Consider the following 14337-nt stretch of genomic DNA (forward strand, 5'->3'; position numbering starts at 1 on the left):
CAAAGAAAATTAATTACAAGCAATTATGATAAACACATTTTGTTTAAAATATGTCAAGATTCTAAGCTTTTCCAGTTTGTTTGTTGATTTTTTTTTTTTTCTGTTTTACAAAATGTCTTTTGGGTTGGGACTGTTGTCCTGACAAAACAAGATTTATGAAGATGTCACCTTTTGCTCTGAGACATTTAATTGCTTTTTTTACATTTTACCCATGAACATACTATCTTAAATATTAAAACTATTATTTAGTGGCAACCTTAGTTTCAGACAAAGATCACTTTCACTGTATCAGGGTGGAGGCAGAAAGATCAGTGGGATATCTCAAAACAACCAAATACATCCACAACTTTTTGTATGTCCACCACTGGAGTTAAGTAAGATTTTATTTTCATCATCATCATCAGCTTTATTTATATAGCACATTTAACACAGCCAGAGCTGACCAAAGTGCTTAACACAATATCCAGAAAACTTATTAAAACAAAATAAAACAAGCAACAATAAAACAACATCACACTTAAAACAACCATCCATCATAAAACAAAGGCTCAACAAGACAGAGGCTCATACTGATTCGAATGCCAAACAATACAGATGAGTCTTCAAATAAGTTTTAAAAGTGAACAACAAGGGGGGCCTGTCTAATGTACAGGGGCAATGCATTCCACAACTTAGGAGCCCCCACAGAGAAGGCTTTGTCCCCCTAAGTCTCCGCCTAGCCCTCGTGTCTCCAAGATCAGCTGATCTGAGGCACCAAGAGGGGCTATAGGGATGCAACAATTCTGTAAGATAAAGGGGGGCCAAACCATTTAGAGACTGTTAGGTTATTTCTTAGTTAGATAGATATGGATTAGAGATCTGTTGTCTAGAAATGTTTAGTGCAGACAGGGTGACTAGCTTTGCTGTAACTATTCAGCCTGCAGTGAGGACTGCAGGCACGCCAAGGTTACAGGAAAAGAGCTTTTAGGGTCAACTGTAATGCTAGTCTTAATATTTGTCTTAATGTGTAAGGTTATGTCCAATTGTTTAGATACACACCACGAAAACAACAGTCACGCACCTTGACTTTTCCTCATGTTTTGGCTAAACGATAGAGCAGCTGCAAAGCTTGCTTATCGGGTGGCGTCACGGTTTGACGCCCCTTGTAGCATGGGCTAGCCCAAAAATGATTAATATTATATAGGTTGTTGGGTCCAGACATCTTCAGCTTTTCTGCTGCCTGCAGGCAGAGGGGTGAGAGAGCTCTGGACGTGTCCTGTGAATTTTACCTGTGATCCTCTGAATAAACCAGCACGGTTATTTTTTATAAAATCTAAAGCAGTCTCTTTCGTCTCATTGAGAGTTCCTGGTTTGAAAGAACCGGAAGAAGCTACACAGAAATAATAGCTTATAATTGGTGCCGTTTTGACCCGGGAACCAGGCCGAACTCTGCGGGAGACGAGACCATCAGCCTTGGATCCACTGAGGACTGATTCGAACCACGCTCGGCTGAAAAAATCGACAGCCAACATAGAATTTGACGTCTTGGTTGGAGACGGTCCCGTCCCATGCGACAATTGCCCGGGCAGAAAACGAGGTAAGCGGAACCACTTACAGAAATCCGCAAAATTGTATTAAAAACTACAATTGGTGTGTGGTACGGTAGTCTCCAACGTTTTAAATTAGATCCAAAAATAGTAAGGTTAAATGTAAAAAGAACACATGTTAATTTCTCTGTGTTTTTGTTACTGTCTGGTTTTTTATGACACATGTACAGTTCACAAGCACCCATACATTTTTTCCACTGTCTGAGGGAAAGTCCATGAGCACCGTGGCCAACAGCATTGGACATCAATAAAGGCACATAAAACTCGCATTTAGTAGGCGAGTTCCTGATGATTTTAGGTCATCTGCCTCTAAATTGCCCTGTAGTTTTTTTTTTAACAGTATTTGCTCTCCCCTAAAAAAGATCAGGCGAGTGAGTCCTCTCGCCTGAAATATAAGATCTTTGATAAAATCCCACATTACTGTGACCAGGTGCAGGAAAAGCCAAAGAGCCTCTCATTTTTCTGACAGCTGTTACGTGTGGCAATTTTATTTTTTAATGTCTATATTAACTAAGTGGAAATATTCTTTACAAGACATCAGTTCTACTGTGTATACACTGAGTTCAGAGTGCGTCCCCTGTGTTGTTTGCCATACAACATCAGCTAAAAATTGTGTCCTGACTTTCACTGCCTGGTGTCTTGACAAACAGGTTTGTATGACTGCTGCATGCGCTGTTTGGGTGGGGTGCCATACTGCTCCCTGATCGCCACACTGCTCTGTTTCTCTGGTATTGCCCTGTTCTGCGGCTGTGGGCACCAGGCACTCACAGAGACAGAGAGGCTCATCGAGAATCACTTTGTCCGGAACACTCAGGACTACATCACGCTTGTCTACATGTAAGTCATACAATTCTGCATTTCCATCGTTAGACTTGCATCCTTCCAATCTTCCCGTTGGGTTTCTCAGGTTCTAGTGTCTATTTTGAAGATTTAAGTTCTGTGTAACGCAATATTTTTCAATTCTCTTTTCCGGTTACTTCTCATTTTCAGCATTCAATATTTCCAGTATGTCATCTACGGTTTGGCTTCCTTTTTCTTCCTCTACTGCATCGCACTGTTGGCTGAAGGCTTCTATACCACAAGTGCTGCCAAGCAAACGTTTGGAGAGTTCAGGAGCACCATGTGTGGCCGCTGCCTCAGTTCCTCGGTGAGAGCGCCCAGAGTGGGACAAGTAAAGGGGATTGGAGAGATTGGATGGGATTAATACACATATCACTCCCTGGTGGGTGCTGAGCTGAAAATCTTAAGGTTGCTTAAAACCTTTGGGAGCATGCAAAGATAAGTGTGTTTGAGCAGTTCGGGGTGACTGAGTGGTTGGAAGAGGAGGAGAACTGAGAGTGAGATGATAAGTAATGCTAATAATAAAAAAGAAAATGTAGTTACAAAGTGAGTCACTGCTCATAAAAGCACTCCCTTAGATTGCTCAGTGCTTTAGTTTACTATAACGATGCCCACTAATGTTTATTCGGTTTTCTCCTTGTACAGTTTATTGTGATGACATATGTACTCGCTGTGCTGTGGCTGTTGGTGTTTGCCTTCTCTGCCCTCCCTGTTTACGTCTTCTACAACATGGATGCCACCTGTCACACCATTGATGTTCTGACTGAGACCCCAGCAAGTATCAACCAGCTCTGTGTTGATGCAAGGCAATATGGTAACAAGAAACCTGCTTATGGCTGCCTTCTCACACCACTTGTATTCAGTGAAAGGACAAGTCTGGTGATATTCTATATTATTCTTATTGTCAACAAACCAAAGACAAAGACTAACAAGGAATTGATTCTTCTACAAAGTATTGTCTGTGTTGCCAAAGGCTGATCTATCTTATGAGCCAAAGATCGTCATTGTTGTCCAGTAACTACTTAAAACATATCAATGAGTACACAGTTTCACTGGGCACATGGACATGGGAACTGTTGTTAAGTCAATCCTACATACACCCTCCTGCTACTATAAATAACATTATATAAAAGCTGGACAAACCCACTGTGACATCACCCACTAGTTTTTTGAAGAGTGGCTTTGAAGCTCAAGCCATATTGACAGTGCTTCACTCCGCCTGCTGTGGCTACACACAAAACGGGCAGAGAGGTGGAGTGTGCATGGAGCTGGCTAGACGGCTAGCTAGCTGCCTGTGGTGGGACCCTCCCAAAGTGGTCATGCCCTTAATTATGTACAACTTTTAGCTTAATTATAATTTAAACAGGTGAGTTATAAAAAATTCCTTTTGGAGCCAGCCTCAAGTGGCCATTCGAGGAACTGCACATTTTAACACTTCCGCATTGGCTTTATTCCTCAGCCTCAGAGGTTGTTGCTTGATAAATACTCACCATCTTATCAGAACCAGCTTTATCGGCCAGGTGTGTCAGACACACAAGGAATTTGACTCTGGTGCCAAATGTTTATTAATCCACTGCTGAATGTAGACGCAATCAAATGCACTAATGGTGTGGTAGTGTTTGCTAAAAACTATAATGCCCAGCTATTTTAGGAAATTATTCAGCCTTTAAATAAATAAATAAATAAAGGTATCTGTGGCCAGTTTTTAAAGATTTGCATCTTCAGCGGGAAACAATGGACTCTGGGCTGAGAGCCACAGATAAGGCAGGGAAGTCAAAGTAATGGACTGATGTAGTAGTATTTTATTTTATGGCATTTGTGGACAATAAGAAAAATATAGAATGTGACAGTGTTATCCTTTAAATGTCTTTGGAACCAATAGATGGAATTGATGACATACTTTTAACAGGTCTTCTGCCATGGCATGCAGTACCGGGGAAAGCTTGTGGCACGACTTTGTCCACTGTTTGTAAGACCAGAGAGGTAAGGTCCAGGAAAATAATTCAAGCTCTGCAATCACTGTTCTACAACTGGCCTGACATAAAATAAAATAGATATGTTGTCACCACTAACGCCACCACCTCTTCCTTCCAGTACCGAATGACCTATGACCTCTACATTGCTGCCTTCGCTGGTGCGGGCATCACTGTCTTGGCTCTGGTGAGTGATTGTGCTTCGGCCAGGGCCAGTTTGTGCTGTGCTGCCACAGTGGGGTATAGCAGTAGGGATATAACTCATGTGACTTTGTGACGCTCAGAGTGTACAGTAGGTGGGAAGGAATCTCAGGCCTCCATGATTGATGACCTTTGTTCTATTGCTCTCTGTTCCTCTTTGTCAGCTGACACAAACATCATCATAATGTTGTAATGTCTGGTGGTTTTCCAGTCAAGCAAATGATGCACCCATTATACTGGCATGCTCCATTACAGAAGCTGTTACAGGGATGGTATCTACTATCAAATGAATGCTATTAGCAGTTAATCCTTTTTTTTTTTTCTGGTTTGTAGGCTATCGGGATGTTGTGGATTTCTCTTCCCTTTTGTTCTGACACTTCTGTCTCTGCTTCTTCTTCTGTAGCTGACCTATACTGTGTCAACCACCTATAACTTTGCAGTCCTGCGGTATCTGGGGAGAAAGGGGATAAGTGCAAGGTGTTAGGCTTACCAGCTTCGTGTCTGCTCTGTCACTGCTCACCAACCTAAAGGAGACCTAAAGGGATGACAAAGGTTCTTTTCTTTCACATCATCTGCACATGTAGGACCTCCTCTGGTCACGGACTTTCAAAAGATCTTTTTATATTTTTACTTTTGTCATTGTAAAGATGCTATTTTGTAATTCCTTCTTGTTTTTTTTTGTTTTTTTTTAAATGTGTGAGGTTTGTCTGCTGCTCTTACATGCAGTAAGTCTTATTTCTTTACTTTGTCACCAAAATATTGGCCAGTTACTGCTCTTGCTGCAGTTAGTGCCTAAAATTAATTTCTGCTTCTTGTCACAGTCGATAACACATCACTAATAAATTAACATATGCAAGAGATAACCGCTGATTTGCAAAACGTGTGCAATTAGAATGCAGCTGTTAACAGAGAATAGGGATTATAAGTCACCATGACTACCTTCCCTCACATCTGGTTGCCATGGTGGCAGACATGCACGCATTTGCAGTCTCCTGCTGACCTCAGGACTTTTCTCACGAGCTGAAGAAAAGCCTCAACAATGGAGTTATGCCCATTTTAAAAGCTAACCAATAAGAATCCGGTTCTGGGGGCCACCTGTGCTACGAGTCTCTGCCAAGGGTTATATTACATGTCAAGGGAGAGGGTCCTCCGGACAAAGAGAGGGTTAGACCTCTCTACAGCCTTCATGCAGCCCATCTGGGACAGCATCCACACACCACACCCACCCGCTGCTGCGTGACCCCTACCTCCCCGTGAATAATGGAAATGATCGATTCAGAGTGAGGGGACTGGAGGAATTTTAGATGATCTTGAATAGTTTCTTTCTAACAAAGAGCCATACTTGTTTAGTTCTGATCTAGAAAGGTCTGAAATTGTTTCTCATAATTTTGAGATGATAAAACCACTAGGTGCTAACTTACGAAGTAACCTCTTATTAGATTAAATCTTATTGTTGAGGCGTGACCCCCTGCTGTTAATGCACGACTCTTGTAGAGATAGGGCAGCATTGTTTTGTCTCTAATTCTTTGGGAAATTTTGTTGTAGTTATTGTATAACATTGTTTTACTTTTGCTGAATTTACTACTACTTTTATACTTTGGGTATTACTAACAAAGTGTTTTGACATAAGTAGATTATTCCTTTTGGTGGAAGCTTTATTCAGCTGTGAATGGAGGATTTGTAAAGCAGCAGCTGGCAGTTTGATGATTATTTTTTTGTGTTGGTAATATTTGATATTAAAAAATGTTTTTTGGAGTATTTGTGCAGAGTTCCTCTGAAAACATTAGTTTGAAGTCTGTGAAAGCGTCTGATGTAGTGTGGCAGCGTTTTACTGGCACTCACTCTTCGGCTTCCTGCCACTTGTAGGGCTTTTGTATTCTCTCCTCTTGTATCCACAGGTGCACAGTTTCCTTCAGTTGGCTGTGGGCCAGGTGTACCTGAGGAAGCAGTGACACAGGGTAAGAGAGGAGAGGAGAGGCTGTGAGCTGTCTGGCAGTCTGCAGAGGGACAGCGGAGGGGCACAGTGCTCGCCATATCCTGCAGATACATATGACATCTCCTGACAGTGCCCCTAGTTTTGCTGTAGGAGCTTCCAACGATAACCATCACTAATGAGCTGGCCATCAGTGTTCTAGTTTATCGGTACAACTTGGCAGTGCTTGTTAAATTGAATTCCTTCATTATTTTCATTAAAATGTAGGTGTTTATTACAGCTGAACTTATAAAATGGCATAAATGCAGCTTTTTCTAACTGAGTCATAACAATTCAATATTTTGTACTTACTTTTTGTAATTTTCTGCATTTGTCCATTGATTCTTTAGTTTCTATAGATTTCCTTATTTCAGATATTTAGAAAAATGTATTATGGTAGAGGTGATAAATATCTGACAAGGTCAGATTTCACCCTGTGGTGCATGCTTGATATCCTTTTTAATGAAAGGAAGATAAAAATGCAGAGCATGCTTGTTCTTTTTTTAATGAAAAGGAAAACTGGTGTTCACTGTCTCTTGGGTTCCAATACATACTTGGTCATTCAGCATCATTCAAGATCTTGTGTGATGAAATTCAGACAAGGTGTATTTTAGAGAAAGAGAATGCTAGACGTGTGTTTTAGATAAGGTTTTGCTAAGGAATCGCAAAATCCATAATTTAGTATTGCTGTTTAACTGATGTTGAGGTGGCAGGGGACCAGTGGATAACTTAAGTTACTAATAATCTGGGTAACCTATTTTGTTTTAAAAATAGCTTTTGTTTTCAAACTTTAGAGTCACTTTAAAGCCACATGGTTAAATTTTCAAAGTATCAGCACAAAAGCCACAGACAAGGTAATGTCTTCATTTGATATGCTGCATGTTTTATTCGTAGATGGGTACTGAGGAATATTTGCCGCTTTGCCAGCATGTTGGCACAACCTTTATGTCTTTAGTGCAAAAAGAGGAGCAGGAGAGGCTGTTCATTAGATCAACACTATATAATCAAGATGAGCAGCAACTTTCAAACAGCTTAAATCACACTCATGGGATAAGCAACAATTGTGCAACAGACATTGTACATTATACAATGAATGTCTATTTCAGTTTACATAAGCCGTTATTATGGACAAAAAATGTATTTTTACATTCATATGTATTACAGCGAATGCAACATAAAAAATTACTGGCAACAAACTGGGTTGCAGTGATGTAAGACGGCACCATGAGGGCAACATACTACCTGCCAGCGTTATGCTACCAAATTATAAATATCCACTGAATCTCAGGTATGTCAGACTTCAGATAAACACTGTGGTAAGCTACATTATCTAAACAGGACAAAACCAGCACAGTAAGGAGACAGTATTCTGTTTAATACAGAAAACATTAAACCTGACAAATGTAAAGCTAACAGCCCCTCATTTTCTGCTTCAAATTAATGTAGGCTAACAGCTTGATTTTGTTAAAATGCCCTCACTCAGTTCACAGTAAATAAATTATGCTTTAAGTACCAGTACTCAAACAGATCCTACAAAATGTAACAGTAATCATGACCCTACATTAAACCAAAGAAGCCTGTAATAATGTAACAGGACCTGACTGGATTGCGTTCACTTTCACAGTGAAGCTCTTGTAATGTCTGCATCCATATTGAATTATGATGCAATTTTTGACTTGAAAGGAAAATAATGTCATCTCAGCAACATAACCGAAAAAATATGAGCATGAGGCCAAAATGAGAACCATGGTGGCTCTGTGCATTCAGAAGATGAAAACGTGTTACTTAAGCAAACATCATATAAAACACTATTCAAGCAGCAATCAAAACACTGATGAGAATGAATTTCAAAACCATGTTAAACTCAGTGTGAAACACTGAATATCAGGCATATTATTTTCTAAAATCTCACACTGGTTTTAAAAAACACTGGTCAACAGCAGTACCGCAAAAACCAAAGGGGACAAAAGTCAAATGTACCTGTGGCAAGTAAACAGGGATGTTAAAACACTGACACAAAAGTAAAGTACCACTGAGCTGCACACAAGTAAATGTCATTCACTTCCCAGAATACTCGCTCAGTACTATATAAATGGACTTGAGTGTTGATGTACTACAATACACCCATTAGCTGTAACAGCCTTATCTTAGTGCTCAGGCTATTTCACATTCAGCTGAGACCTAGAGTGACCAGACTGACAGGACATGTGTAATCAGTAAAGCACAGGAGACCTTCAAAATAGGAAAACCAAAGCCTGTAAAGTTCAAGCCTACCACGCAATCAACATGACAGAGACACAGGATTGCAAACATTCCATGATTATGAAAAGTAATGGTAATTCTATTAATTATAACCTCATCTACAAATCAAGAACACAGACTTTAATCAGCCCCTAATCAAATTCTGAAGCCCAATGTAAATATCAGATGACTGTCTATGAAAAAAATTATTAAAAATGAAAATGCACTGAAGTTTGGAAAGGAGCTACACAAGAAAATAAAGAGCAGTTTATTTAGAATACTAATATTATTTCTGACCTTTGAGAACCACTGAACCTTACCTAGTAAATAGGGCCAAATAAATAAATCATAGGAAAGTGATCTGATTATGCCTGAGTCATACACCCAACACCCGTCTACACTAAAGTGCAGTGATAATTGATATAATAGTCAAATGACTACCACAACAGCTCGTACCCAGTGTTTACAGTCAGAGCTACAAAGCTCACAATTTCCTTCATGTTGAAAACAAACAGGGTCATAATCAAAGTCCTCGTACCTCAAATCATATTAGTCATCGTACTTATATATTGGGAGTTTCCAATCACAGTATCTGCATGGACTGGGGACACTGTCACTGACAGACACAGAAAACTCATTAGCTCTCCAGCTTACAAATCTGATATAGAGTCATTGTATAACCCTGGAAAAAATCACATCATGGACAAACAGTTGAGCAGCTACAAGACCAACTGAATGTTGTTGTGCCAAAGGCTGAGTGTGCTCCTCCATAGAAGACTGGTATATTCTTTCTTCCACTGTATTAATCAAACTGTTGATTACTCTCATTAGAATAAATGCTTTGAAAGCAACATTTGATAAACTGCTCATAGGCAGACAAAGATGAAGCTCTATAAAAATGTTTTTGTGCAATATTACCGAAAGCAGAATACAAAGGATGAGTGTGCCTGTACCTTGGTTAGAGAAATAATTCAATCTACACACCAGCTGAATCCTTGAATCTGCCCCCCTCAGAGCAACTGTATTTTACCCATATTACTTTTACAGGGTACTGTACTCAGAACCTTACAGTACAGTATGTGTACCGAAAACGATCTCTAACTAACTCTCAAAACTGCCTCAGGCAAGTTTCAGCCAGACAGAGTAAGAAAGTTGGATTCACAACTGACCAATCAGCAGCAAGATGTGCGAGAGGTTTTACGGTTGCCATGGAGATCAATAGTGCTACTCAGTAGTGCATGGTCAATTTGGTCTTCAGCAGCCAGAACCTCTCTGACAGCTGCCTCAAATGCAGCTGTGACATTAGTGTCATCTTTAGCACTGGTTTCAAAGTAAGGACAGCAGCCGTTCTCTTCACACCAGGCCCGTGCTTCGTCCTCCCCCACCTCTCTCTGCTCCATGTCTACTTTATTGCCAAGCACCACGAAAGGGAAACGCTCAGGGTCTTTAATGTCTGAGTAGTACATGAATTCCTTCTTCCAGCAGCTGAGGTTCTGGAAGCTCTGCAGGTCGTTCACAGCAAATGTGAGCAGGCAGCAGTCTGCACCTCGGTAGAAGGGTGTGCGGAGTGACTTGAAGCGCTCCTGACCAGCTGTGTCCCAGATCTGAAGAGTGACCAGGCGCCCGTCCACCTCGAGGTCCCGGTTGAGGAACTCCACACCTATGGTGTGAAAGGACTGGGAGTCGAAGCGGTCAGTAACATAGCGGTTCATTAAGGAGGACTTGCCCACTCCACCGTCCCCAAGCAGGATCACCTTCAGCAGCAGGCTCTTCCCACTCATCATGCCTCCTCTTCACCCAGCAAGGCCTCCTCAAGGAGCTACAAGCCTCCACACCAGGTGGCAGACCAGGGTCGGTTTAACCTTTGTACACAATCAAAAGAGAAATGCAAATGATCATTTTGGGCAATTGGTAATGAAAGATATTGACTTCCCAGAAATAAACTAAATAAATTCAACACCCAAACCAGTCTGCTGGCTTATGATTCAGTGCAGATTACTAGGGGAAGAGAGTGCTGCTCTAGCAACATCTGTATTCAAACTCAAATAAACCTTTCTGATGACAAGTGAAAGCCACAGGAGAGATGTCTAATGGTTGACTAGTGTGAGCAACACAGTGACCGGGGTGAATGACCAAGATGTCTGCCAAAGCTCTCTGAAGTAAAGAGCTGCATGACTAAAGCTTTGTTGTTTACTGCATGACACAGTAATACTGACTCGTGGCAGTTTATACATACTATACCTGGTTAAACTGAAATGAATGCTAAATGCCTTAAAATCTAAATGACAACATGACGTTCACAACAGGGTATTGTGTACGAGTGCTACGCCACAAAAACGGGGGCGATTCAGGATCATAAGCGGACTGGTCTGGAAATGACCACTGCACTTGCGCAGACTTGCTGTGGCTGACCAAAACTATAGTCAAACTGCTTCATCGACGGTCTCTGTGAAGTTAACTAGGAACTGAAACGGGTAACATAGTTTTAAAAACTTTAATGCTACAGATAATAAAACTGTTATAATGTTGCTGTGTAGCGGCTAAGTTAGCCGGCTAGTCTGACGGATTGTTGACACATAACGGTAAGGCTAATAGGTAGCCTCAGTGTATATGCGAGTCAAAACTGATTTTTAAAAGCGTTGTAAGCAACAAAACAACAAATGTTGCTGTAAGGTGATATATATAAATGAATGGATATAACATAAACATGTATTTTCACTCACCCTGTTCCTAATAGTTGATAATGTGGTCTGCCCTGCTCCTCTACATCTGCCTGAGATTGAATGTCGTGTCGTGACGTGCGCGCTCCCATCTACGAGATGCACGTGCCCACTGCCCAGATTACCTGGGGTCCTAAATCCCGCAAAATTCCTCAAGGTGGTGGCGGCAGCATTGACTATAGTTGAGTGTAACTAAGTACACTCAGGTCATGTACCTATATATAGTTTTGAAGTACTTAAGCCTTTTTATGACATTTTATATTTCTGCTTCACTACATTTCAGAGTGAAATATTGTACTTTTCACTCAACTTCATTTATCTGAAAGCCGAAGTTCCCAGTGTTTTACAAATTCCCATACGACAGATATAAAGATCTTGTAAAATAAGATTGCTTGTTATAAATTAAACTATCCACCAATATAAATAATGCATTGAAGAAACATTATTTAGATGAAATCACTTAGGGAACACAAATGAAGGAGTGATATATTGGATATTTATATACATATTTCACATCCACAGAAGTAAAAGTTAGAAGCCTGTTTAGTATCTGTATAGGAGACTATATAAGTCAAAGCTGTTTTTACTTAAGGTTTTTTTTTCCTTTATAAATTAAAGTGGCCATGGCATGCTCATTTCCAGCCATTTATTGTTTAATCTTGGGTACTTCTGGATTAGGCACCCATCATAACTCCAAATAGGCTGTATTTATTTCAGAATGACAAAATTTGAGAGCCTCTCCCTAAAAACAAGAAAATAGTTCATGAACATGCACAACTCCTGTTACTGGTGTTGTGTTGAAATCTGTTTCCACACTGAGCTGTGTTTCCCCTAACCTGAATCCTAACATTATCCACAACCAATGAAGGGGGCACTACATGAAACCAAGTTTTGGCAGGGGAAACCCATCTCAATGGGGGAATACTTCTTGACATCACATCGGTCAGGAAGCCAGGACAGTGCATAAACAACAAACACTGATAAATAAGTTACGTTTTTGACAATGACAAAACCTCAAATCCTACCTGACATGTTTGAGCCAGAATATGAAAGTGGACAGCATGATGAACCGCAACAGCATTAATTAATTTGAATTTCTCCTCCATAGATAGGTAAACAACGGTATATGTACCTATGAAAAGAGATGTGTAACACTCTAAACAAAGCGAGTAGTTTGGAAACCTCATATTTTAGATGGCATAATGCAGACATAGTAACTTCTCCAGCCTTACAACAATTCTCGACAGAAACAATATATTAATGTTTTTTGTTGTTTTGTTTTTTTAACTTACTGTTAAGTCCCACTGAGTAGTGGAAACATCGCTCCCTTTCAAGTAGCTCCAAGGTTGATAAATTCAACTGGTGGTTGCTGTGTCTTCCCCCACACGAACACATACAGTCCCAAAGCAGTGAAATTAATACCAACAGTTAGCATAGTATTGACAATAACATCATGGATCATTAATCTAGTTGTTAACTAGCAACACATCACATGCAGCAGACACACTGGCCTCAAGCAGTCAAAACAAACATGTACTGTGCTCTGGGGGAATCCAGCATTGATGAGCTGATCATTCACTGCTGCGGGGGCTCCACAGGCTGACTGATTGCAGGTTAGACCCGGTCAGGTAAAACAGTGAGTCCCTGTACAGGAACATTCCCAGACATGCAGTAACATCAGGCCCTGTATTTTTCTCCACATCCTCACACACACAGTGCAGCAGCAGGAGGTAAAATACTGCATATCCACAAAACCACATGCAGTCAAAAAAGTCCGCTTTTAAAATAGCATCGGTGGATATCAAGCAAGCTCACATAAACGTGCAATTGCATGGAAATTATGACCATTTAAGTAAATCCTAAAAACTATGATGTAAGACTTTATATTGTTGTTTTAAAAAAAGTCTCACGAGTGAGAGTTTGCGAGATGTATAAATCAGGTTGCTTCTGCACAGAAGTACTAGAACATACATGCATCACATTTTTTGATATTTAGGTTATGTTTTAGGCGCTAATTCACCATTGTAACATTGTAGATAAGTCAGAAAACAAGGAAAAGCATGCCATGGGCACTATAAGTGTTTGTTATCATTTTAACATTTTTTTTTTTTGATGTACACACTTTACATGCGCCATAATGCTTTCTAGTGAAATATTGTTTGTATTAAAACATCCTGGGAAAGAAGGAATTGAGTTTTGGTGCAGAACAGATTTAAACTTAAGATGTGATGTTTATATTTAGTTCAGCTATTTCCACTCCTCTGCTGTAGGTGTCGATGTGCAGCTTGAGTTTGTCTATGACCCAAGAAGAAGAAGTAAAAGCAGGAACGTAGAAGAAGAATTCAGCTGTTTTTGTTTTATACCGTTGGCTGATAGCGGACAGCATTTTATTGTTACGCCCAGACAAACCAAACTTTGATTTGAAAAAACTATATATTTGGGAGATTAATTAAGGCAAACACAGCTTCATGTGTTTTCTGCAGTGGTAAAGGTAAGAAACTATAACATTTCGTTATTTATGCATGTTTTATCAACACAGACACGTTCTATTGTTACTTGTTAGGCTGTTTTACGAAGCTGGTTGCCAACATATAAAACAAAGTCCTTAGCATTTCAGTTTGATCCATGGGCTTCAACGTAGGGCGTGACTTTATATACAAAACTGAGGATTGAGGTCAACATTAGATAAAGAAAGTTAACCGTTTGTCCTTGTGACTAGTGATTAGCTGCATGTATCCAGTGGTTAAATTGGGATTCATGAGGAGGAGGGGCCCTTGTATCCTAACATTTTTATCTAAACATCT

At 40.2% G+C, this 14337-nt stretch overlaps 3 protein-coding genes across 8 annotated transcripts in view; 2 read left to right on the forward strand and 1 right to left on the reverse strand.

Annotated features, from left to right (window-relative positions):
• The window catches only part of plp1a (proteolipid protein 1a), an 8461-nt gene extending 1989 nt beyond the window's left edge, over window positions 1–6472 (forward strand). The window contains exons 2-7 of one of the 2 annotated variants that reach the window (XM_020614615.1): window positions 2237–2423; window positions 2577–2733; window positions 3072–3240; window positions 4336–4409; window positions 4521–4586; window positions 4934–6472. In XM_020614615.1, the coding sequence (XP_020470271.1) occupies window positions 2237–2423; window positions 2577–2733; window positions 3072–3240; window positions 4336–4409; window positions 4521–4586; window positions 4934–5032 (752 nt within the window). In that variant the 3' untranslated portion in view covers window positions 5033–6472. The remainder of the gene's footprint in view (window positions 1–2236; window positions 2424–2576; window positions 2734–3071; window positions 3241–4335; window positions 4410–4520; window positions 4587–4933) is intronic. The other variant, XM_020614616.1, reaches the window with a different exon arrangement.
• On the reverse strand, window positions 6464–11669 carry rab9b (RAB9B, member RAS oncogene family). 2 transcript variants are annotated; one of them, XM_020614619.1, is made up of 3 exons: window positions 11537–11669; window positions 9983–10675; window positions 6464–6537 (listed from the first exon to the last, which is right to left on the reverse strand). In XM_020614619.1, the coding sequence occupies exon 2, from the start codon at window positions 10595–10597 to the stop codon at window positions 9986–9988; it is 612 nt and encodes a 203-aa protein (XP_020470275.1). In that variant the 5' UTR covers window positions 10598–10675; window positions 11537–11669; the 3' UTR covers window positions 6464–6537; window positions 9983–9985. The 2 variants fall into 2 exon arrangements, with proteins under 2 accessions (XP_020470275.1, XP_020470273.1); XM_020614617.1 differs by having other exon boundaries at window positions 6470–10675; window positions 11537–11668.
• Window positions 11670–13858: 2189 nt separating this feature from the next.
• fut11 (fucosyltransferase 11 (alpha (1,3) fucosyltransferase)) overlaps window positions 13859–14337 on the forward strand; it is a 7944-nt gene continuing 7465 nt past the window's right edge. For all 4 annotated transcript variants that reach the window (XR_002276092.1, XR_002276093.1, XR_002276091.1 and 1 more), the window contains exon 1: window positions 13859–14024. The gene's annotated coding sequence lies outside the window, so the exon portion shown is untranslated. The remainder of the gene's footprint in view (window positions 14025–14337) is intronic.

The sequence above is a fragment of the Monopterus albus genome, unplaced genomic scaffold, assembly GCF_001952655.1.
Source record: "Monopterus albus unplaced genomic scaffold, M_albus_1.0 scaffold148.1, whole genome shotgun sequence".
NCBI lineage: Eukaryota > Metazoa > Chordata > Actinopteri > Synbranchiformes > Synbranchidae > Monopterus > Monopterus albus.